At 40.1% G+C, this 27368-nt stretch overlaps 1 protein-coding gene across 1 annotated transcript; it reads left to right on the top strand.

Annotated features, from left to right (window-relative positions):
• Positions 1 to 928: 928 nt before the first annotated feature.
• dmrt1 (doublesex and mab-3 related transcription factor 1) lies at positions 929 to 27252 on the top strand (the record flags this gene model as incomplete). Its single annotated transcript, XM_080035785.1, has 5 exons — positions 929 to 1153; positions 2316 to 2490; positions 4139 to 4296; positions 10420 to 10603; positions 27104 to 27252. 5 exons carry the CDS (start codon positions 929 to 931, stop codon positions 27250 to 27252), a joined length of 891 nt encoding a protein of 296 aa, XP_079891911.1.
• Between the last annotated feature and the right edge of the window lie 116 nt (positions 27253 to 27368).

Here is a 27368-nt window from a genome sequence, read left to right as displayed (position 1 = left end):
AATCCATTATGTGGAATACATTACAATTATACATTATATATAAAATATATTTGTATGTAGTACGTACTGCATGAATCAATCAATCTCTATTATCCATCCATCTACTGTATCTCCTTGTTAAACTTTGACACAATGGCTTATAGCACAATATTTATTCTGAGTAGGCCTATTTGTTAAAGGCCTATTCCAAATACTGATCCAAACATTATGCTTTTGTTTTTAGGCTGACTCAAAAAGGAGTTGTAGGAGCTAAGGTCAAGATGCAAACAGAAGTTAAACACTTCAGACCACAATAATTGAGGTTGGTTAACAGTGTTAACAACACAATAGGCCTAGGTAATAATAGTCTAGCCTAGCTAGCCTATGTATTTTTATTATTATTATTTTTTTTACAGAGAACACAAAAGTAGCCTAGTTAACATGATATTAATGACAGCTGGAGGGCTATAAGGACATCTCTTCTCATTGAGGTCAATGTATTAGCTAGCCTACTACAACAGTCAGATAAGGTAGGCTAAGGCTATAGGCCGGGTAAGTGGTACGCTACTTTGGTGTTCTATAGGCTACTTGAAAAGGCTATCCACCTTTGTGGTTGGGCTTCATAAAGAGCTTTTAAGGAAGTTTATTTGATAACAAATGTACAGTAGGTGTGAATGAGAGTGGCATGCTGCCAGTGCCAACTCTCCCCCGCTTCCAGCTCGTTTCCTCCCACTAGTCACAGCAGCAGCATTGGGGCGGGGAGGGAGGGACGGACGGTGACCTTATACACTGGCAGACTGGCACCAGAAGCCTACAGTTGCCTAAAGGGTTTAAACCAGCCTATCCATCCTACTGGGACTAGATAGTTGGTAACCTCTTATTTTTTGTCACTTAGTAGCTCTAGAAAATTGTTATTATTCTTATTTAGTTGTTTTGATTCCCAGTAACGATGAGCAAACAGGACAAGCAGAGCAAGCAGGTGCCGGAGTCCAACGGTGCCCTGTCCCCGTCCAAAGGCCACGCCAAGCTCCCCAGGATGCCCAAGTGCTCCCGCTGCAGGAACCATGGATACGTGTCTCCTCTCAAGGGGCACAAGCGCTTCTGCAACTGGAGGGACTGTCAGTGTCCCAAATGTAAGCTGATAGCAGAGAGGCAGAGAGTCATGGCGGCCCAGGTAAACACCGTAAACCGTTATTTTTTGGGATTTACCGGTTAGCGCGCGACATGTGGTTAGCTGAAAAAAAAAAAAAAAAAAAAAAAAATTGAACGATTTTGGTGAAAATAAATAGTTTTTTCTGCAATGGAAAACATGAAATACGACATGTTATTGCTTGGAAAACATTTTGATTCATGTTTGTATGATTTTTGACCTGTTTTGGACAAAGTTTACTCAAACTTAAATTCACGTGCCTATTAATGCAACAATGCAACTAAAATGTCAACCTAGCTAGCTAAGAGGCCTACACAGCTAGCTTACAGAATTTTACAAACTGTTAATTTGTGTTTTTACATATATTGATACTCTTGTTGCGTATAGCACACTGTTTATAAATATAAATTATTTTGTTGTAACTTTGTACTTTGTAGCTTGAAGTAACGTTTTAGGTGTATTTAAAAACAGCATTTTTTATATTTTCTCTATGATATTAGTTATTTCCCATGTTTTGTGATTAAGTAGCCCAACACTTTCTCTTCAATTACTAGTGTAAACCTAATGAGATTTAAGTTATGGCTTATTTACTAAAGATAAACGCTGGAAAAATACTAAATTCTCAGAAGGTGGCATCAGAAAAATATAAATAATTTAAATAATGCCTAACCAGTGACTTCAGTGTTGACCTCTGTTTCAGCTCCAGACCAACCTTTACAATAATAGTGCCTGGTAATAAGCTGTAGGCTACATTGGTCATGTAAGTAGAATATTGATGTCTTGTATTGGTATGGCTGTAAAATTGCAAATCTTTTAAATTCGCAGTGTTGTCTTGGTAGACACACCAGTGACATGGCATACATATGGCATCAGTCCAATCAATATAGTACACTTCTTTGTTAGTAAGTGAGAAAACAATTAACAATATGAATATATACAGTATTATACTAAAACTAGTTGCTATAGGCAAAGACCTTCCTGAATTTCTGGCAACTACATTTCCAACTTTTTCTCAATTTAAAAAAATTAAAGTTAGCCAAATTAAATGCCTAGCATATATTTTTGTTTTTATCTCTATCTCCATCATCAAGCTGATAGCGATTCTGTTCTGCAAAGCAAGTAGATCTAGTTACGGGCATTGTTTTTTTTTTTCGTGTTTTATTTCCTTGCCTCTCCTCCCGTCCAGGTTGCCCTGAGACGGCAGCAGGCTCAAGAGGAGGAGCTTGGGATTTGTAGTCCAGTGGCTCTGTCGGGCCCTGAGGTGATGGTGAAGAACGAATCCGGAGCAGACTGCCTGTTCTCTGTGGAGGGACGATCCCCGACTCCTACCAGCATCTCCACCGCTTCTCTTGGGGTCAACGGTGAGGTTTTATTCACAAGTGATAATCAGTTCCTTACTGTACTCTCCACACACACACACACACACACACACACACACACACACACACACACACACACACACACACACACACACACACACACACACACACACACACACACATGAGTCATTGTGTCCAAAAAAACAAACATTTGGTGACCCTTAATTTAAAAATAAAGTATAGTGCACATGATTGCAGTCAGCATCTGTCAGCATTCATTTACATGGATAAAACATTGAAAACACTGCTGAAATGATAAAGAACTGTTTTGCAGTTTGGTTGACGTTGACGGATTTAGAAATAATTAAGGCATAATTTTTAGATACATCTTTCAATGTTGACGTCATATATACACTCACGACACATAGACAACAGTACAGTTAACTTGCTCTAAAGAATAATCAGATATCACCCATCATCAGTCATAGCCCAATCTATAAGAAACCTTTTTTAATTTGATAATGAGTTGACTGTTTTGTCAGTCAATCGGCAGTAATGTCGTTTGATGATCATTTAAACGGTTCAGGCATATCTCAAGCAAAATGTTTACTGTTACTGAGAAAAATCAACACGAAACTAAGTCAAGGACAGGCCAAGAATGTTTTTAATAATCCCTGTAGACGCCAGAAGAATAGGAATAGGAGACATCTTCATGGGAACATAAGTGAAAATTAAAAGGGGCATCCTTGATTTCTTTCTTGGCGTTGGTGTGTGGAGGCAGACATACTGTAGATACCGTGTTCCCTGTCGGCCTGATAGCAAAACTTTAGGAGTTGTAATAACCAGCGGTCAAGGCTGCTCATGTCTTGCTGTGATCCTGCTTTTTATTGGTAAGTCTTCGGAGAACGTTGGGTCTCTGGCTTGGCAACAGAGAGAAAAGACTGCGAGGTGGAAAGAGGAGTCGAGCACTCCGTGATTCACTGATGACAAGAACTCTAGAACAGGAACAAGTCCGACAAGTGTCATTATCTTTGGCTCCAGTCGGTGCACACACAGTGTCTTCATTGTGTAAAAGGCCGAAAGATCAAGGTCTGCCCGAGAAGAATGTGTCCTTGTTGATAAGGGAAAGAACAATGAGTGATAATGATAGTGAGTAATGATGTAATGATTTGGTTGGTTATATCTTTGTCCGTGATAGGTCAACCCAGGTTTCGGTCCTGTGATGAGATGCTGTGGTTGTGTCAAGGTTTAAGCTGCTTTTGTGTCGGAAACACCTGTCACCTGCAGATGGTGCTGTTGATAGCAATTTGAGCCAGAGAGTGGGATGACCAGAAAACTCTAGTATAGTTCAAGTTACATTATGTCTTCTTTTACTATTAAATAAATGACCAAAATATTTACGACAAGTCTACATCCACATAACCTGAGTAGATCTCATTGATGAAGATTGTTAACATTGTTTATTCGTTAGTTGTTTTCAGTTGTAGCTAAGATCTACCTTGGAAATTCAAAATAATGCTTGAAAGTCTGCTTTGAGTTCTACTGTAGTGTATGTAGGATGCATCATTCATTAGAAAAAAAAAAAACATGGTACAGTAAGTTTTGCAAATTGCCTTATTAACGCTCTTGTTGTGTTCCAGGATTAGGGTTACTAGCCCGTTACAGTTTATGTGTCTGTGTGTTCATCCAGGGAATCGCTCAGCTTCGTCCCCCACCTCGTCAGCTGCTGCCCGGGCTCACAATGACGGACCGTCTGACCTGCTGCTGGAAACTTCATATTACAACTTCTACCAGCCGTCACGCTACCCCGCCTACTACAGCAACCTGTACAACTACCAGCAGTACCAGGTAACTTACAATGACCCCTGTGATGTTTACAAGTAACAGTTCAACTTTATTTTAAGCCTTTTTAAAGGCTCATATTGGGTGTTTCACTCCAGTCTGTGAACACCTAACTCCTCTGAACATTTTTTTTTTTTTTCATTTTAATGTTTATTTGACAGGGACAATACATACAACATTGCCACAAAAAAAAGGGAAAATGTGATGCATATAAGACGTCTAGCTTCAGCTAATTTGCAGTCTTTGTCCCTGGGTCAGGCTTTAAGATCAGAATAATGTTGGCTTTACTTTGGCGCAAAACAATTTCAACACATACTTAAGAATCTAAAAGTATGTGTTGAAATTGTTGATGCTTGTCTTGTGTGTTTGTTACCTCTGATGTGTATTTTACTAAGCTTGCCTCAAGAGAGGATTTTTGTGGGCGAGCAAATGTGTAACCATAACCCTATCCCATACTTTAAAATCTTACCTCAAACTTTACCTTTAACTTGGACTAAACTGTGGTGGGCTTTTACTTCTGAAAAGTTCAGAAACCCTAAAATATTTAATACTGTCTGTAAATAATAATATATATTACAGTATGTATGCTAATTAAGAGATGAAAGTGATGGCTCATACACTGAAAGGTTAAGGACTCAGCCAATGACCTGTCACACAAGTTTTATGCAAAAGTGTGTGTGTGTGTGTGTGTGTGTGTGTGTGTGTGTGTGTGCATGCATGTGTGTGTCTTGGAGGGGGAACTTCCCATCTAAGCTGATTCATGCCACAAAAACATGAGATAAGCTGCTTAACTGCGATTCACCTCAGCGTGAACACGGCTTACGTTCTTACATTTTGTTGCCTCATCACAGTAACATGAGACCCATGTCAGTCAGTCAGTCAGTGAGTGGACAAATAGACACACAGCTTGAAGAGATGAAAGAAGCAGAAAATCATGTATTACAAACCAATTATTGCAATGATCGTTACATGCAAGAGCAAATGTGTTCAAATACCTTTAATACGGATTGATTTTGTTACATTTGGCAAGCTATTCTGATTGGTAAACAATATTTTTTTTCCTTCACTAGTAGTAAGAGAGTGAAACCTTACAAGTACTGAGAATCCAAAATATCGCTAAAAGATATATATATATATAAAAAAAGGATATCAGCACATTTGAGAAGCAGGAGCAAGCAAATATACATGATCAAAATGCATTAATTTTGCATTAATTGACTCATTATTTAAATTTTGCTGATATATAGAATACCATCAAAAAATATTGAAAATGTTAAAAAAAAAATCACAGACAATAGCATTATGATGAGTTTTATGATACCCTTTCTTTGCGCTGTAACCTTGATGACAATTCAAATAAAAAACCTAAACGTGAGGAGGTGTCACCTTGATATGACAACGCTGTAACATAAACTCCTGATGCCTGTGGAGGCAACCTTGTGGACGGTAGAAGTTCATTTTCTTTGGATGTGGCAGTGATCTAAATAAACTTTGTATTTCTTTGTTTTCAGTAGTGATGGATGACAGTGTCTGCTTTAATGTCGGCACTTAGGCTTTAACGTAGGACACACCGACGGAGACAGTACCTAACACACACACACACACACACACACACACACACACACACACACACACACACACACACACACACACACACACACACACACACACACACACACACACACACACACATATACACAGCCCCTCATTTACCCATCTCTTCATTCATGCTGATTTATGCTTAAATGTATCCCTATTGTGTCTAAAATAAGATGAGCTTTTGCGAGAAGCAAATTAGATCTATAACTCTCTCTCCAGTGATCTCAGATGAAGCGGTTTGTATTTTATGAAGAACATTTGTCCACCCCTGCTACCCCCTAGTCGGTCCCCCAATAGCAACATCTAGTTTTGGGGTCACTGCCTCCGCCAACCTGCCAGCGCAGAGCAGAGCCTGAATTGCAAAGGTTAATGGTATTGTCTGTCGGCAGAGGAACAAACCGCTATGCCTCAGCGCTTGAAGGGGAAAGTGATCACATTAATGCTAATCAGTTAGCACTCTTTAGCATAATTTAGCCATCCTCCTTAGTGATTTATGATATTTTCAGTGAAGTTGTCAGGTTGAGAAGGCTACGTGCGACGGTTATTCAAATTCAGGGACCACTCTTTCTTTTTTTTGTATTAGCATCAAGAGCTTATTATTTGAAGAGGAATTTAAGTGCCTGAGCTGCATACTTTGTATCTAGGGATCTATCGCTATAACCTCAACAACATATGGAAAAAGAGCCCCAAATCTGAATTTTGTATGACCTGAATTGAAATAAATATCACACCTCCACTGTGAAAAAAACAACATAAAAATGTATTTTGTGTCTCCTGTCCTAAACCTCACATTTCAGCATCCCCAACTGAAGTCATTATCCTTGAGTTAGTCAATTTAGATTTTGTCTCCATATTTGCTGTGAAACACTAACCGCTGTGGTGTTTCTGCATTATCCAGACAGCATAGTGTTGGGCTATGGTGTCTGTTTGCATGCATAATAAATTAGCGGATTGTTTTGTTTTACATTGTGTAGCTAATTGTCATTTATATAAAAGCTGTAATTGTTCCCAAGTGAACATTCAACGCGTCTTAGGTCAGGGGAACATGAGCGAGAGTATCATCATCATTTAGAAATGAGATCACATAGATATATGAATCAGGATCACAATTTTTTTGTAAGGATTAATTGTGCAGCCCTAATGGAAACCCACAGAGAAACACTGAGGTCTTTATCGGTGTATGGCCATCTCTCTCGTCCTCTCCTCTCCTGTGCACTCAGTGGGGCTTGGCTGTCATGCAGGTGGATGGTGATAATAGTATAAGGGTGGTGTGGCGCTTCCAGACAAGAGATGGTGCCAGATAAGACCACACGCCCACTCAGGGAGGTAAGAGAAGCCCCCCCACGAGTCAGCAAGCTAGGGGGTGAGTTAAGAGGAAGGTGTGGCAGCATTCTACTCAAGGAAACTGCAATATACATATCTATTATTGATTATTCAATCGTTTAAAATTGTACACAGAAGTTGTTCTTTAAAATATATCATTGGTGTTGTTTCTTATGAAGCTGATAATGACTCTTAACCCACAACTTAAATTCTATTCATTCTCCTCTGCCAACATAGTGAATTGACATTTGTTTACTTACTAATGCTCAGTACCATGAAAATCCAGTGGAGAAGTTATTTTTAAAGTTATCATGAGGTAATCTATAATTTTGGCAGCCCGATTGTTGCTTGTCAGAACGGTTTGTATCTCCGTGGAGAAACTAAAATAGGATTCCTATAGATTTAGTCAGATACGCTGTTCTTGCATTGATGAGACCAGTGCAAAAAGAGTTCAAACCGTAACAAATGACTATACACACATTTTACCACTGACTCTGTTGATGCTAGGTGTGTCAACCGTAGACACAATTTATGGTTCAGCTCGGTTGCAGGGTCACCGTTCATTTTGATTTTGGTACAGTGAGAAAAACACATGATTGAATTTCTTATTTTCCATTTATTTTGAGAAACCACTAAACAGTGCCTTATAGTTCATGGTGCAAAGATGAAGGCACTCTATCAATAGTATGAGGTCAAGAAGTAACCTAAAAGAAAACAAGAGGCAATATGTCAACAAAACTACGAGCACATGAACCGACATTATGTGGAGGTCAATCTCTGAAAGGATGTTATGTTTAAATCGCAGGCCCAGTCTCACTGAGTATTGTAGCACATCTGAGGTGATGAACGGTCGCAGGGAACTGGTTATTGGTTTGACCCTTGGCTCCATCAACACACAAAGGGAAAATGGCTGTTTTAAACTACCTCTAGGAATAAGAATTTCCACAGATAGTGTTAGCTGAATTTTACTCCTTGTTCATTGTTGCTATAATCTATTGAAGGCACCACAACCCAAACAAATACAGTACAGTATGAGATGGTCTTCTAGTTCTGACTTTAGATTTTACACAATGTATTGTGTAGTGTCATTGGTACAGGATAAGAGTCAGTGTCAGTAGGTATCCCGGGCCTTATTGATGAGACCAGCTGCAGTCTGCGAGAAAATTAACAAACGAGACAAAACAGTGAGCACAGACACTCAGAAGCAGCCATTAGAGTAACGGGCTCATTTGGCAGCTCAGCAAACCTTAAATCCACCATGTATTGTTTACAGTCTCACAGAACACAAAGTAGTTCACAGTGAAAGTAAGTCTGTCATGTGACTTGACCATGGATTGTATGGTTAGATAAAATGTTTTAAGTGTACTGCACTTTTCTGTTCCACTGACACACACATACTGTGTTAAATTGTAAATGTACCTTTGGACACTGTATGTAAACCTTTTCCTTAGGCTTGACAAAACTTGCCTTTTGTGATCAACTTTCACCAAGACAGTTTTGTTTGGTGCTGTTGTATGTGTCCCTCAAACCGTAAGTTTAGTGCACGTTCAAGACTCCAGTCCAATCTCTATTGTATTTTTCACGGCCCAATACAAGAGCTGAGTGTAGCTTAAATAACAGTTTATAAAGCTGTCGGAGAACTGATGGTGTGGACAATACGGTTGACATATTACAGGCTGACAGAAATCAAATTCCATAAAAGTGAAATTGAAAACCCTCCGTGAGGCGGCCTTGCTGCTGAGTAGACAGCTCGTTCTAAAAAGTTTTCACAGGACTGGAGAAAGCCAGAGCCCATTTTTAGAACAGTCCACGGACTTGTGAATTTAAACGTTACTAATTCTCTGCTATATATTATATTATTTCTGTATTTCCTCCTGTCAGATTAGGGGGTTAAAGTGTTGCTTGTGAAATATCCGATTCCTTATTTGAAGGATTTTACAGTGAAACATGTGAATTGGGTTCTAGACCAATGGTGTGTTTATATTGTGTGTTTATATGTAGTAAAAGAAGAGATAAATAAAGCTTTTTCTGATTCTGATTCTGATTCTGAAATACATTGAATAATATAAAATAAAAACAGAGAGTATATCAACTAATGTTGTTGTTAGTGCTTATTCTGCAAATGATTATTACTATCATATAGCCCAATGTCGCTGTGTAGTCTAAGTGTTCGCATAGTAGTTTGTTTATAAAAGAAAAAAACAAAGCCAAAAACCCTGTAAGAGCCAGTTTGTTACCAAGATTAAGACCTGATTTGGTCCTGAAAAAAAAAAATAGCTTCACACAGCATTGTATCATAGTTATCAAGTCACGGCACAAGTTATCATTTGTATTACTTTGTTGGTGATTTTGCCTTGAGTGTGTTCCTGCGGAGGACACACTGTAGCTTCTCATGCACACAGTGTAGGACAAAGTACGAGCTGGTAGGAGGAACCAAAGACCTTTTTAAAGCCAGAAGGTTTTTCGCTCCAGCATTTGTCACTCTTTTTGATCAGTGTCAACCCTGAAATGCCATGGAAGTTGATGCACAGATAGCCTGACGTTCTTCTCAAAAGCCATTATATCAACATTGCTTACCGCAGATTTTTTTATTTAAAGAAATTATGCCAGCGTAAGGAATATGGTGAATTTAGCTTTGCTTTTTGCCTCACACTTATTACTCTAACGCGATTATTTTCATGACTCTTTGTGATGAAGAGCATGGCCATACAGTATGACACACACCACCAGCACATGATTTAACACAGCCAGACTTTTACACGGTGTTTAAAGGAATAGTTCAACATTTATAATTTATTGGCTTTTTCTTTAGGCAAACAGAGGAACTCAGGTTGAGACTTACAAATAATGTAATATTTTATTTTTCGAGCTGAAAGAGTTTGTCATTTTCTAACCATGTAAAGATGAGTTGATTAACAGAAAAATGTATTGGTATTTGGTATTTTTGATGCAAAGAACATTTTTTTGGATGGAAGTTGGAAGTTCCCGGGAAAAATCATACCAGTGCAATAGCATTAATAATGTAAAGCACTTTGAGTCTGTGAAAAACCAGGGAAAAGTGCTATATAAGTGGAGTCCATTTACCATTTAACCATTTACCATCAAAACAATTTCATTATCATTTAGAAGTTCCTTGAAGGAGGTTTAAGACACTGTTTCCTTGTTTTTGTGTTAAATTCCCTGTTTTTGTGTTCCCCCTCTATTTAGCAGATGCCCCATGGCGAGAGCCGCTTGTCCGGCCACAACATGTCGTCCCAGTACCGGATGCATTCCTACTATCCCACCACCACCTACCTGACCCAGGGCCTGGGATCCACTGCCTGTGTGCCGCCCATCTTCAGCTTGGAGGACAACAACAACAGCAACAACTGCTCTGAGGCCATGACAGCCTGTGAGTGACACACATACACACAAACACTCTCATACGCACGCACGCACGCACGCACGCACGCACGCACGCACGCACGCACGCACTCACTCACTCACTCACTCACTCACTCACTCACTCACTCACTCACTCACTCACACACACACACACACACACACACACACACACACACACACACACACACACACACACACACACACACACACACACACACTAACATAGAGGACCATTTATGGACCATAAAGTTTACCCCAGACTTTATCAACAGTGTAGTTAAGTACATCGGAGGGAGGATTGCACTCAAGTCCAAAGCGCCGTAAAATTTAGAGATGATGGAATCAGTGTGAAGTGAAGCTTTTTTACTTTTACTATACTTACTTCTTTTACCAAACTTCAAATACTGAACATTTTATGTCGGCCCGACTCAACTTAGATTCACGTGTTGCAGCCATTTCTAAACGGAGAGTTTTCTTGAATGAATCAAAGGAAATAAAGCTACAAACTTAGTTCTCTGTAATAATCTTTTCTTATAAAAAAATGACAGAGAGCACAATTAAATTATGCCCAGCTATTCAGCTTTAACCTATCTTATTTATTATAAATTAAAAACGCACATCTATCTGCTATACTTCGCAGCCAGCAGTGCAAAAAAAATGCTCTGTTAAATCAACCACTAAAGACCTGACAAGTGCAGCTTTGTTTCTTTCCGTCATGTTGTAAGCCGTGGTAAGATCTGATCCCTGATTTGTAACCGTGCAGCAGTAGATTTCTGGCACTTAACACAAACAATCTCTGGTGGGAATCTCAGTTTAACTCGGCTGCTGACGTCGGTTGCATGCATTTTTCTGCCTCTCTCAGTCCCTGTGAATGTGGGTAAATCAGATTGTGTGTATTGCTTTAATATGAGCTGCAAAGTATTTGTGGAACTTTGCAAGGAATGCATGAAAGTGCACAATGAGGATGAGATAAGAGGGAGGAATCGGGTAAAATGCAGTGGGAGAGAGAGAGAAGGATACTGGGCTGATCTGCAATGTGTGTTCAAACTTACTCCAATTTGGATTTTAAAACGTTCCTTTGTGGTTCATTGTTGTTGTTTTAGTGTAATTCAAGACAGATAAATACCTTTTAAATTGTAATTCTGTATCCTTGCCATCTTTGGTGCATGTGAAGGCCTGTTTTGACAGTGTTTTGAAAGCACAGATCACAAATGACGGTGTCCTGTTTCACAAATGATTGTCACCCACAAATTCCTGTAGTTATAGAGGAATCTTGGGTGCTCATGTATCTGATGAGAAAGAACATGTCAATATAAGCACAAGAGCAAGCCATCTCATGTTGCAAATTGCCGCCTGTGTGTGTTGCAAGTTTTGGTTAAACCGACCTGAGATAGTCGATAAAGTTCATAACGTCTGTAGGTGGCGCCCTTTTTTCTTTGTTTGAATGGCTGTTTTGGAAGTCGCTGCTTACAGTAACTACCATCTGCTCTTACTGTGTTTACTCCAAGTGAAGACACCAACTTAATGCCATAATACCTTTTCGACATTCAGGGGTTGGTATTCATGTTCACCTGGCTATTTAAACTGTTTTCTGAGGGTTCTCCATTCTGAAATAGACCTAATTTATCTTATCCACTTTATATAAAATATGCACTTCTTAAGATCTGCCCACCCCAGTCACATACTCAGATGTGTAGAGATTTCTTCCAGTTATTTATATCCTCAATTATACAAACGCTTGTAATTAACAAACTCCTCCTAAAAGGCTTTTTCAAACTCACGTGTTATTATCTTTAATGATGGTGCAAAAACTTAAACAAGTGTTCTTACCACAAAGCAAGGACATAGGGGAAGGACGTCACGAGTACAACATCAACATCCTTCTCTTAGTAAAAATAAACTGCTTTACCCCACCAGCATCCCAGGCCTAAAGACCCCCGCATCTTCCCTTGTACCTGTGTTTGTTTATGACTTTCACCTGTCCGTTTCCTGTGAGGGTCCCACGTTAGCCCTCCGGCCGCGAACCGCCACGCTCCATTACAATACAACAACACTCTCAGCGGGTGGTCCCACTATTGGTGTCATCTCACACTCACACACTAGGGACACAAACTGCCTAAATCGGTAGTTTTCAACCTTTATTATCTGGCTTATAACCCCCTAAAAGGAAGCAATATCTACTTTCAACATCTCAACTTCATGTGAGAGTTCTTCCCACAAAAAGTTTTAATTTAATTTAATATATATATTTTCTGTCTATGCTCTTCTTGCTGTACTGTGTCTAACACTATGCTAAGTTGTTAGTCTGTGGAGGATGGCAGTATCACAGAACAGTTAGAGCGGACAGAGGAAGTTTGATTAAGCTTTGTATCGTCAGTAACTAGTTGGAACATTTGGTGCCCGTTTGGTACAACCACTGCCAAATCAGTGTGTGTGTGTGTGTGTGTGTTGTATCTAAACAGGCCGACAGAAGATGCACGCTGTTACTGCAGAGGAGGCTTTTTTGGAAGAGCCTCAGTGTCTAAGATGCTGTGTGAAAAACATTTCTGAGGCTAGTCTTTCCGTTTGTCTGTGTGTGTGTGTGTGTGTGTGTGTGTGTGTGTGTGTGTGTGTGTGTGTGTGTGTGTGTGTGTGTGTGTGTGTGTGTGTGTGTGTGTGTGTGTGTGTGTGTGTGTGTGTGTGTGTGTGTACGTCTTGGACTGTGTCCTTGATGACGTTCCAAGGCCAAATCACATCTTATCAGCAGAGAGTAAATCACTCTCCATGGCGATGTAAGCGTGTTGTTCTTGTGAGCATCACATAATCAGGGTTTTTCCTGGCTCAGAATGGGCCTTTGGGGGGTCAGTACGCGACCGACTTTTTTTGGGGTCGCGACAGTAAAGGCAAACGGTTTGTGTATTTTAAGAGGGGTGTTGGGTTGGGAGAGGGGAGTTTCTGTCCAGCTCAAGAGCATTTCAGTCAGCCTGTCAATCACTGCGTTACCATGGAGCTCACTGACGCTTATGAAATCACAATAAACAACCTGTAGATATGAAGTCAAAATACTAATAATGACTAGGCCTACCTGTTTAATACTTTAATTGTTTCTAATTGATCTAAACCATGGAAGAAGGTAGGGCTGCTTGATTATGAAAAAATCATAATCATGATTATTTTGAGTAATCACATTGTGTTATCACGATTATTAAAGACAGTTAATCATTGATTTAAGAACATTATGCATTTATTTTACTTTTAACAAGGTTTTTTTCTAAAAACACCATGACTTTGGACTTTAAACAAAGGCCTAATTGAACTGAAAACAGGGAGAATAGAAATAGGCTAAATAAGTGAAACATATTTTTAATAATTTAATAAAAATATGTCAAAATAAAAATAACCAGTTGTAAATGGTGTTGATAGGGCATGTCTTTTGCTAGCATTGAATGTAAGGGCATGATTTATTTATGTCATGGAGCTGGCTGGATAGGCAGTTGCATTGTAGTGTTGACAGTTGTGGTGGCAGGAGTTAAGGAGCTTTAAACTTCCTGTGTTTTTATTCATTGATTGCTTGGTCATAGACCACTATGACTCGACTTAAAGTGAATAAACAAATTGGTCGGGATGTTTAAAGGTGCAGATCAGGTCGTATATCACTTTTCTTTCTCTATCTCTGTCTCTCGGTCGCGTATGTCATGTTACTCGCGTGTCCGCGCGTGACAAATCTTGCACATTATTTTAGTTTGTTGTGAGTCTGAAGTGTTTTCAGACAACACAATTAGTTTTACCTTTATTCTCGTCATCTAGAAGTTTTTCAAAACACCCGGCAATGCGCAACATCTCCCTCGTACTCTCTGGACTAGCCGTTAGCGAAACTATCAGGTGAGGGAGGGGCCGAGCGGAGCTCACGGCTGAAAGGGTGCGCTGCATTTATAAGCCTGCATGCCCCGGCGAGCTGAACAATGATAGTTTAATAACGATTATCCCCGACCTGATTTCTTTTTTTACAACTGAGATTGCAAGTAATATGACTGGAATGGCGCGGAAATGGAAACACACTTGGAGCCGTTTTAAGTAGATTTTTATTTATTTATCTATATATATATATAAAAAAAAAAAACACTTTGGCGCTGAGGATTTTCCTTTGGGGGGCGCTAAAATTCCTTTGGCGGGCGCCAACATTTTTTGAATGCAGGAAAAACCCTGCATAATGAACTGTTAGGCTGCTTAATTGTTTCTCTTTTTTTTATCAAGGTGGTCCAAACGGCGGCAACTAACTTTTATTTTCATTATTAATTAATACCTTGACGATTCGATTCATGGTTTAGTCTACAAGGTAGTAAAACGGTAAATGGTGATAATGTCCATCAAAGCATCCCAGAGCCCACTGGGATATTTTTTTAATATTTCCATGATTTATTAGACAGAGTGGGGGGACAGAGATGAAATGGGGCAGAGAGGGGAATGACATGCAGAGAACAAACACAGGCCGGACTCTAACCTGTGTCTGTTGCGACGAGGACTGAGTCTCTAGTTCACACTCTAAACACTACACCACGGAGCGCCCAAAATTACCACAACAAATTCTGTCTATCAAAGAAGAATGGAATAACCTGCTGATATTCACATTCAACCAGCTGGAAGCATTTCTCAGTAGTTCAATCCATAGTTGCCAGTCAATTAATCCGCTGATCCTTTCTATTGTAGACTGTTGATTGGATAAAACAGGCTATTTGAAGACTTGGACTCTTGAAAATTGGGGTTTAAATTTTTTTCGGACCATCATTTTTTTTATTTTTTTTTACGAAAAATTACAATGACAAATCAGTTCACCTCATTTGATAGTGGAAAGTCGCAGTTGAAATAAGGACACTAAGCTGATATACATAACATTGCCCTGGTTGTTGATTCAATTAGACTTTTGCTTCAATATGTCAAAATTCAACCACATCTCTTTTTAATCCTTGAATTGTTTGGCTTCGACTGAACATGTTTGTGTATCTCGGGAACCAGCCTATACTTATATAGAAATAGCTGTGCACTGTAAGCCTCCACCTGCCCTCCCCTTTTCTACCTGGCTGCCAAACCGGCCGCCCCGTCAGATTTATCTCCCTCCCAGGATAGGGCTAATCAGTTGGCCAAATACAGAGATCCAAATAACCTTCAGGAGTGCCACGTTGTCCTCCCTCCCCCCTCCGCAGGGCCCCGCTGTCTCCGCAAAATTGCCTTCTGGAGTTAGTGAGCGGGAACAGTTAAGATTTACAAACAATGATGAAGCTTGTCATGCGTCTTTCTCCATCCGTCACGGCTGGGCCCGGGCGGAGCTGTGGGTAGAGCCGTCCCGGTGTTCTTCATAAAAGCCAGCTCTGTGTGAAATACGCCCCCGGCCCGGCCCTGTTTACTGCCCCGCGCTCGTCAGCAGCTCCGCGGGCGTAAATCGCCGAGCGGGAGGGTGACAGCGCAGTCCATCAAACTCTCTCTCTCTCTCTCTCTCTCTCTCCCACTCCGCCACCACACTGCCCTCCCAACATCTCACCTCACACTGCCACCCCCCTCTACCTCCCTCCTCCAAATATATACAGACACACACTCACACACACACACACACACACACACACACACACACACACACACACACACACACACTGTGTCTCCACAAACACCCGCCCCACTCCCTCACTAAGATCTACCCGGGACGCTCAGATGAGATGCCCCTAAAGAGTTATGGCAGTTTCAGTCTTACAGGAGACAGCTTCAAGCCGAGTCTGTCGGTGTTTATGTTCTTTCTTTTTCTGTTGTCCTTGTCTAGAATTTTTTCAAATTTCAAAAACTCCTCAAAGTTTGCGAGCTGTCAGCACAGCAACTTTTTCATTTCACGTACTTCTTGCTTTTTTTTTTTTGAGAAACAAGATTTATACTAAAGTCAAACCTCAGAATCGAGCGGCGCTGCGCTGGCTATACGTTTGTCTAGTTTTGTTATATTGGTGTCAGCGCAGGAGCGTACTGTAATTTAAATGCAAATCAGATTGTTGAGGTATTGCAGATGTTAATCCTACCAATCGATAGACCTGTGTGAGCCCATTATGTTAGAAATCCATTACTATCTTTCTAGATGATATTCTATTGATTTTTCTTGCTTCAATCTATACTGTACTGTACACCACAGTGAGTTACTGCGTATAAAGTTGGCCGTTTCAGCTTCTCCGCCTCCCAGGAAAAAGAAAGACTTTAAAAAAACGGCAGAGAGATTGCCGTAAGTAAGTTTCTTTGTTTCGTGTATAAAATGGGATTTACCTGCTTTCAGATCAGATTACTTCAAACGCCCCCTGCACTCTTTCACTCACACACACACACACACACACACACACACACACACACACACACACACACACACACACACACACACACACACACACGCACATACACACTGGATGTACTTGTGGCCGCACTCATTCTGTGGATGTCAAAGAGGCCTCTCACTCTTTTGGATTTATTAAACCTGAAACAAATGGGTACTTCTAACCCGCGAGGTCACCTTTTCAAAGGAAGTGCTGTTTCATGTCATGTAGCAGCAAGAGTTCATTTCCTTGGTCACCGCCATGCTGAGAACATCACTCACCTCCGTACACGTTGTTTTACCTGGGAGAAGCCAGTGCTAGAAAGAAGACTATTGCTTTGAATGGGTGTGTAATGTTTTCATCTTGATAATTATTACTGCATTAACAAGTCTAAAGTACCGTGAGTTTCTTATTACAATAGTGGATTTGAAGGTAGAAATTCGATTGGGCTGAAAGTGGTTGAAAAATTAAGTTTTTTCAGGTGTCTTACATTTTTTTTTTCAACATTAGTAAAGTATTTGTTTGATTCAAATTTGAACATATACATTTGGATGCTGTTGAAACAATGATCGTATGTAACATTGCCCACTCAATTCAAATTCCTCTGTTCTCTGGCATTGTTTATATTTATTGATATTTCCTGGCAGTTGACTGTCTGTCCTGTTAGAATATGTTTGATGTTTACTATTAGATTACTTAAATGAAATTTCTGCTCACTGTTATTTGACAGGAAACAAAATCACATGTTGACGCAATGCACATAGGAAATGCCTTTGCAATACACATTCAAAGTACCCCAACCTTCTTCTGAGCCTTCTTCAGGGTGTTGTAGAGACACAAAGAAAGTATCCAAATGTTGGTATGTTTGTTCTTCTGAGATAGACCATTTTCAGATCTGTTACATTTATGTTGGATGGTGAGCACATACAGCTACGATATATGCTGTGGAAGAGTTAAATTTTCTTTTTTTAAATATCAAAATTTCCTTACAATTTTCAGCCTATTAATGCATCTATAGTTGAGGTAATGCCTTTTTTTTAAGTCTTTATTGAACATGTTCAAAATAATAAAAACTAAATAAAATGAATGAGCAGTAAAAAAGGAAATAAATAAATTAAAAACAAACAAATGGGATCCTCACCTTTATTCAATCTGTAACTAAGGGCCCACTCACACTAGGGCCGTTTGCCTGTTCCGTGCTGCAGGAAGATTCAGCACGATTCCCCCCCCTCCCCACTCCCCCCGCTGGCCCGTGGTCACACTGCTCGTGGCCTGGGCACGATTGCACCTTGCCTACGTCACCGTGCGCGTTTACGATTCGGAGCGTAGTCTACTTGTAGGCTATACGACTGTTTGTGAATATTTTCATCTGGCCAAATTTGCATCAAATATTCCACTTCCAAATTAGAGCAACGAGAATCCTTAATCTATTGTTTTTTTTAAATGTAGCCTTGACGTAATAGGTCGCGATGGACAGTCTCATATTTGTGCAGCACGCTGTTTATTATTAATATAACGGCCCGTCATCAGACCATACGTACCGGATGGTTTTATACACATCGATCGCTCCATCAAGGGAGGAAAAAGAAAAAAATCATCTGACGAACGTGAGTAAACATGAAAACCTTTTTGCTTTGCTTTCTGCGCTCACCTATTTAGCTCTCTCCCTCTTTTATTAGCCCACACCTAGGCCTACACACACGTTAATTCACACATTTTATGTAGCTACAGTCCAAGTGGTGGGCAATTCTGGTGCCGACTAGAAAGGCAGCGGACGTTAATGGACAATGCATCCTTAATAAATTACGTCAGGAACGCCGCCTGTGCGCTTCCTTGTGCGCGTGTCATCTCATTAGCATCTGTACTTTGGCCACGGCACACCTCTCCCAAGTGTGCCGTGGCCAAGGGGCTGTTCCGTGCTGGAATACGGATGGCGTGGTCACACTAGCCAAACGTTCTAGACTTTAGTATGCAAATGGATACGGGGCCGCGGCCCTAGTGTGAGTGGCCCCTAAGAGCCAGCAGCAGAGAACGAGACCCTTGCTGCAGGGCCTCACTGGCTGATTGAGTGTCTCTATCCTGGGTCTTAGTTACAGTGCAGAGGTCTTATGTGGCCTTTCAGAGTGTCTTCCTCTTCCCTGCTGTGCTGCTAAGTGCCCCTTAAAGCCTGTGGGGCTGTGTGTGTGGATGGGCTAAATACCGGTGTAATTGTCTGCTCGGGGCACAAGCACCGTTGTAATGTGTTGTACAACACCACCATTAACACAGGGCCTGGGGCTGTGCAGACGTTAAATGGCCGAGGCTGTGTAGTTTATGTCCCCTACCACTCACTCTGTATTTCTCTCTCTCTCTTTCTCTCTCTCTCTCTCTCTCTCTCTCTCTCTCTCTGTCTGTCTGTCTCTCTGTCTCTCTCTCTCTCTCTCACACACCTACAAACACACTCTCACATTGTCCGGCTTTGAAGGAGGTGAAGGGAAATGAAATAAAAGAGCTTTATATTGACTTCTGTTTTAGATTATGATGTTTTTTTTGTGCAGCAATCATCTAAGCTTTGCAAGTTATTTCATTCTGTCATATTTTGTCCACAAATGTTTATATAAATCCAGTTACAAAATATGTCAAGTACTATTGTTTAGTTATGTGTTTAAGTTATTAAATATCTTAAGAACTTAAGTCAGATACAATGAGCATCACTAATACAGCTATTAACGTAGATTTTCTTATTCCTAATCACTATTGTGGAAAGTACAGTATAACTAAATCTGTAATATAATTTGCAAGGTAGCTGTAAACATCCATACTGGTTCTCCCTGACCTCCAACAAACATTGTGCCAGCATGAATACAAAAAAACTGTTCTATAGGAAGCAAATGAACATTTTCACCATGTTGGAGTAAAATCCTTATCTAGAGGGATTGCAAAGATTGTGTGCCTCAATTTAGACAAACTGTCCAAAATAATTACAATACAGTTAATCACAGAATCCGAACGACTACTGCATAGGATATTTATATAAATACAAAATTCACATAATACAAAGAGAAACAAACCTGATATATATTTTTTAAACAAACTTGGTTAGTTACGGTGCGCCCTCGTAACCAATTCATGCTCTTGTAGTCACTTTCCTTGCGTTGTTTTGAGCTTCAGCGGGATTGATGAATGATGTTGCCGTGGCAGCTCCTGTGAAACAGCTGAACGACTTTGATAAACACATATGGCAGCTTTAGCACCGGGGAGATGCGTCCCTGCTTTCCATAGCAATATATTTCACTCTACCCTCCCTGTGTCCTTTACTTTGGCATTTTTCTTACGCTGTCCAACTCACGATGAATCTCTTGTTTAAATCGTAATGATAGAAAAAAAAATCTCCCAAATATTGATCGGCCCGCCCTCGACTCATTATTGCATATCCATAACTTCATGTCACGAAGCCCGATGATAGACTGACAGGCCCATTTTGTGAGTTGATGGGGCACAGTAGCCGAAATGGAGATTTAGCATATAGGGACGACTGGCCGTGTCACGCCTATCCGGCAGTCATCTTCACTGGGGACAGATTGGTTAACAATACAGGAGCAAAGGGTCCTCTCTGCTTAATTAGCCTTTGACCTCCACACTGATGCCTTCTGTCAGCCCTGTGTCCACCCTACCATCCTACACTCACTTCAGCTTCATTGCAAACCAATAATGAGCATTTAAGTGTTTTCTGACCACCCCCCCTATAACGGCTGGATAACAGACCGCAGTGCTTTGAACAATTGTCTCAACAGCTCTTCATTTAGGCCGGACGAGAATGAGAAATATGTAGAAGATTTTAACTGCACACACAATAAAACGATTAGTTTTTATTCACGATCATGCGAAAGCGATTATTTGACTCTTTGTTTAGTTCTCTGATTAATGTGTTTGATGTGGCTTGAAATTAGTAGACGCTCAAGGCGTAGTGTAGTGTAGTGTTGGCACTTGTGGCATTTACTTTACCGCACCAGCAATATTACAGACAAAAATACGTCTTCAGTGAAAATGCATTTGTTTGGGTTTCGGTAAAGGGGATAAAATCAATTAATCATTTGGGATTTGGAATTCACCTCACGCAAATAAGAACATTTCCTTCGGGGCTACCTTCACTCTGAGCCACTGAGGATACCAGCTTGGATGATCATGTCCTTGTGACACGGATCAGATCATGTTGTATTCTTGAAGTTGTGAAACAGATTTCTGGCCAAATGACATGTTTAACCGCGCTTGCCACACATGGTCAGTCCAACACTTTGTTCCGAAGACAAATATCTCCACAATTTTCAGATGGACTACCATGGAATTCTATAAAGTCATAAATGATAGTCCTCCAAAATCTACTGTATTTGGCAAAACCATTTTCTAGTAGGGGAGAACGGGGTAAGTAGGCACACTTTTTAATCTAGTGAGAATTGCTCATCACCTAAGCATTGTTCAATAGTCATTCCTACATTAAATTGAAGCTTAAGGTGTTGGCTTGAAATGTGTACCCCTCACTTTTTCTATCTTATTGTAATAAAAAATAAATTAATCATCAAAGACACCCTTACACATTGTGTGACAACCAACCCCATCAAGGGGTCGGTTGTCACACGCTATGGGGTTGTTTTCCACAATGTTATCTTAATGGGAATAATCTTAAAAAGAAGGCAAGAAAGCAGAACTACATTTGAAAGTTGAATTGCATTGTCAAGTTGAAAAATAGGCCTACATAACTTACTGTAGCCTTGGCAGCTGGTCTAGTTTGGGATGCACTGGGTTGTTTTGATTTTGTTGCCCTTTTTTCATTTGCATGATAGCTGCCTTTTTCTGCTCTATTCTCTCCTTCTCTGGGGTGTCAGTGAGGATACAGCTTGACAATTTATTTAGTTATTGGGTTCCTTTTCTGGCTGCAGCCTTTGGATAAAATGTGACAACCAACCCCCCAAAAAATGTGACGACCAACCCCAACTTGAATTTCTTGCTAGAATCAAGGCCAACAGCCATCTGATAACTAATTAGCTTGCTAACCACAATCTAAACTATAGTTTACCCTTCACACTTTTTATGGGTAACAAGTGTTTTGTTATAAACCCATTGTGTAAAAGCCTAGAAGAAAAAAACTGAGGAGCTAAATGTTTTCAATTTGACATGAAAAACACAAACAGTCCTCACACCTCAAATGCAGCAGTCTAACTCCAAGGAAGACTATGTAGGTGACCTCTGATCCCAATTCTGGATATTTACATACCAAAATTTCACAGACAGCGCCTTCTGGTTCCGAGATATAACGATTGTAACAACTAACCCGTGTGACATATTACCCCGTTCTCCCCTATTTAAGTGTAATTTCCAGTAAGCAGTTTGCAACTTCAGTGTCATGTCATCAGATGTTTTAGTTGATGTAATATACATTACCAGAACAGAAATGTGTTAATATTGTTACCAGACATCGGTAGCATCAACATAGACTTGCAGAATTAGTTATAAGAGTTATTTAAAAAAAAAACTCCGACATGAGCAGTGATTTGAAACTGAGGTCTGAAGGTCTGCTGTGTGAACATCAGCTGAATGGCACAAGCCTCCACCGTTCAGTGCTCTGTATTTAAAGCCTATACGGCCGGCCTGTCTGCTCTTTGACTGAGTTTTCTGGGCCATTAAGTCCCTGCTGCTGGCTTGATGAGCAGCAGCCAGACGCTCCTATAGCTTATACTGAGGGGAACGTCCATCTTTACACGGGACGTCCTCAGTTGGACACTCAAGGGACCCACTCCAAACGTCCAGGGACAATTTTTATTTTTTTAGACACACCTCGTATCATTTTAATGGCAGCCATTTAATCCCAGGTCAACCTTGTCATGTGACAGGCGACTCTTCATTCTAGAGGTTGGATCTTCGTTGCCGTGGTGATAACCTCCACTAATATAAGTGCGCTTGTCCCCGGATGGCACTGACTAATTCAGACAGTTGATGTGTTGTGTTGTTTTGGTAACTTGCAGGTTGTGCATTCAATATGGTCACACTGAGCGAACTCTAGCTGCTGAATAAGGCTTTGAGACACGATGGAAACGCTTTAGAAAAGGCTGGTAAATGGGCCTTGGAATAATATTATTTTGTCAGTCTTTCATTAGAAAATGCACTAATCCACTGTTTTTCAGTTCTGATCTGATTCAATATCTGTGTTTTTTATAACGGCTGTTAATAGATATCGCCTTATTTCGTAATTATTCAGATTGTTTTGGTTGATGCTGATATTATTTGTAAGTTTAAGACTGAAGCAACACATCAATTCTAATTTGAAAAGAGCAGAAAATATACAGAAAAAAAAAGTTAAAATGTCTTCGAACCCATTTATTTATACTGCTTTAAACCATTAGAATACAGAAGTATATCAAGCTTCAACCCATTTGTAATTACATTGAATGGATTGTATTGAATTTGGCAAGTAATCTGAAAATCCATTAAAGTAGTATTGTTTTTTAAATAAATTGTTATGTTGGAAATAAAGATAACTGCAGTTGTTTCTTTATATTGCTGCTCTTCCAGACACTTCACTTGTTCACACTCAGTCACTCACATCCCTACAGTTGAGTGCAGATCATGTGTGAGTGTTTACTTAAGTGTTATCTGCCCCTATGACCCTTGTGTACGTACGGTGGATGAGTGTAGAGTATGAGAGGGCTTATCCCCGCTGCATCAGACTGAATTACCACCTCCTCTCACATCTGGGCTTTTGTTTCCCTGTTTGGCAGCAGCAGAAATGATTGCTCCTCCCTCCCTCTCTTAGCAGGACAAGTGGGAGGTTAAAAAAGCTTCCTTTTGTTATTCGCACACAAAGAGAGTGTTTAATAGTTTGGTAAATCGTATGTAGAGAGTGCTGAGTGACTTGGGAAAGGGCAAAAGTTCATTCAGGAAAATACCCTCTCTTTAAAAATCAAGTTTATCTCATAAATAATTATTGTTTTATGTTCACAGCCTGGACCTAAAATAGACACTTTTGCTCATACAAGAGTTTCTCCTTTCATGGTTCTCAAGGGATCTAGTTAGGTGCAGTTATTACCACTAGAACTGCAACATACAGTATCAGCAGAATTGTGCTATCACGCCTTAAAATTCAAAAGATCTCATATTTATCCTAAATTCTCTCAAATTTGGCTATGGTATTGACGGTTGTTAGATGTCTAAAAGAAGATTGTAGACGTTTGGTGATGTTGGTGCCACAAACTCAATAACTTTGCTGCCAAGGGTTTTGTACCTAGAATGTTGCTTGACTATAATTTTAATGGGGCTTTCACAAGGGAAACGTTTAGTCAGTTTAAAGGCCAGGACACACCGGCCAGATAATCATCAATCAACATGTTCAATCGGCGGCCGACTGTCTTTCATTTGGAGCAATTTGATTGGTGGAGGGCTAGCGAATCAGTGAAGCCCGGAAGTGAGGCGGGTAGCACAAACAGCTAACAACAGCTAGTCATCGTTTTAATGTGTTTGTTCGTTTCGTTTTGAGAGTACTCACATGCATCAACCCTTGTTGACTGCTCGACACCATGCTCGACACTCTCTGCTAAAAATTGTGCTCTTATGGTCCATAAATATAAATACGTATTTCTATCTATGTTTATGCTCTAGAGAGCTGTCCCATCATTTCCGGCTTTCGTATTTTTTCGGGCCACAATACAGATTAGCGCCGCCTGCTGTTGAGGAGACATTACGTCCCGCGCAAGCGCAGAGCGTACGGAAAATAAGCAGTCGTCTCGGTGTGTTTTTTGGCCGCGACGGGAAGACTGGAGCTTCCTGAAACGGCGACTCCATTTTTTGGGTAGTCGGAACGAGTCGGACTGGTGTGTCCTGGCCTTAAGTCAAACCCTGATTCAGTTCGCTTGTGCAGTAATAAATGTAGCAATTGTACTTTCGTTGCTGACCTTTTCCAAGAGAATCCTAGTGCAGTGAGAACATGATCCGATCCAATTGCAGGAAGTGAAGCAAAATGTGTTCATTATTTTCAGAAATGTCTTGACGCAAACAATGAATCGATAAATAACTTAATAATGTAATATGGTGTCGACAATGAAATAATTGTTGAATTAGTTTCAGCACCAGTGTCATTAAAACAGGTGCTGGACTGCTAATTGAGAACAAGCTTTTCTGTTGTTACGGCAACATTAATCTGCATTAAACAGCAGAGAACATGTGTACAGCAGCGTGTGGTGATTTAACATTTAACATTCCGTTCTTAATTACATCATAGATTTCCCTGCTGATGTACAGGCCGAGAATTAACAGTGAACGGGGTAAATTCACCGCTGTTGTCCTCCCATCGTCACACGTACTGTTATTGCTGAACAAGGAGACCGCTGACAAATAGAAGAGAAGAAGAAGAAAAGGGTTCACTTAGCTACACAAACATTAGTATTAACGATTGGGCTGCCAGTTTGGAATCGGTGACAAACTGCAGACGGGCAAAAATTGGAGTCGGAAAACCAATCAGGAAGTTAATGAGGAGAGAAATTACTCCACTTGTCCCCTCCCTACCACCACTGCTGAGGAGAGAGAGAGAGAGAGAGAGAGAGAGAGAGAGAGAGAGAGAGAGAGAGAGAGAGAGAGAGAGAGAGAGAGAGAGAGAGAGAGAGATGGTGGAGGGTGAGGGATGAGGCCAATCAAGTCCATGATTGTGGCAAACAATCCTTTTCCAATGGGAAACGTTGAATTTGGGGATTTTCTGTTGACCAGGTCCTTCTTGAGAATGAAACCGTGTGTCTCAATGAGATTACTTGTATAAAGGAAGTTAAATAAATAAATACAGTGTTATGTATTAACTGAAATAATTGAGAATTTCCTAACTTAAATTATATTGAAGATTTGAATTAGTTAAAAAATACCCAGTCAGTTGTCATTATGTGCAATATCATGGACTAACAATAAACACTTAGCTGTACTTAAAATTTGATATTGCACTTCATACATACTTCGGAGTAAGTTGTATGTCTCCGACCAAGAAGATGTAGTCCTTCTTGTCATGTCATTTTTCTTAATAAAGGTTATACATAAGGATAAAGCTATTTTAAGAAGTGCTGAAGCTCTACAATGGTTATTAAACGTTTCTAACATTTGAATGAGCGTACAAACGCAGAACATTGCTGTTAACCAGCCTGATGTGTGCTGCCTCACTGTGTTATTAGTGTGTGTGTGTGTGTTTGTGTGTGCGCGCGGTAACTGCAGATGGGTGTTAAAATGGCTGGGTGCACACAAAGCTCTCATGTTAACTGTAAAAGATCTCTTGCGTTTGTTTTGTGTGCAGTGTCTTCCCTTTTTTGCTGACTGATTCAATTAGCTATAAATCCCGAGCTTTGCTGAGAATCCATTTTACTGTCCAAGTCATATTTATATATCGGGCCAATACGGCACTAACATAGAGGACCATTTATTCTGCTGTGTTGTTGATACCGCTATTTCTATTCTCTTTTTATTTACTCGCCTTGCAGTACGTAGACATTTTTTTATTTTATGTGCGCTGCTGTACTGTCAACCCACACAAGGCAATATGAATTTGTCATGTTAATGACTTTGAGGAGTATCCAAGAAAAAAAAAGATTTGTAGCTCAATATGTGAAAGAGAAGAGATTTTAGTTTTATAAATTTTTCCTCCTGGTGACGCCACAGGGAATGTCAGAGGATCACGGATTTATTATCTTCAAAATTATGATTATGGACAAAATCTTATGGCAACACCATCCAATAGTTTTTGAGATATTTATTTTTATATTTAAGTCCACAAGAAAGCCACACCGCTACAATAGTAAAAAAAAATCATAGCAAATCCTGATTCAAAGCCACGAGCAAAGTGTGATTAATCATTAAATCAGGGGGCCTCGAAGGCATTCATGTTATTGTAAGTGAACGTTACAGTAAAATTGAGGATTCAGTGTGATGGAGGAAATAAAATAATTAAAAGCACCAATCAGAAAACCACTTTATTTGAAAGAATAAATGAATAGTTTAATTGAGTCATACATTATAAGGGACAAACTTAACAATTTGTGTGAATATGCTACTGATACCCCCCTCACCACCCTAAAGAAATTAGCACAATCATTGACCGAAAAATGGATGGGCTTATTTTCGCCTGTTTAAATTGGACCTCTAATCTTTGGACTCTCTTTCTCTCTCTTTCTCTGTCTTGTCCCCCCCAGCCTTCTCCCCCAGCAGCCTGTCCACTGGTCATGATTCCTCCATGACGTGTCGCTCCATCAGCTCGCTGGTTAACTCTGCAGAGTGTGAGGCCGGCAGCGACACGCCAAACTTCACCGTCGACATCATCGATGGTGACGCCAACAAATAAAACAAGCTAAGGATAACGTTATAGCATTATACAGCTCTGGAAAAAAAAACTCCTGACAACATTTCTACCAAATTCCAGTAAAAAAGTTTGATTAAGAGTATTTTCAATTAGTTATG

The sequence above is a fragment of the Ammodytes marinus genome (assembly GCF_949987685.1).
Source record: "Ammodytes marinus genome assembly, chromosome: 2".
NCBI lineage: Eukaryota > Metazoa > Chordata > Actinopteri > Uranoscopiformes > Ammodytidae > Ammodytes > Ammodytes marinus.
The sequence above is the reverse complement of the archived record's forward strand: the minus strand, read 5'-3'. Positions and strand labels throughout refer to the sequence as shown.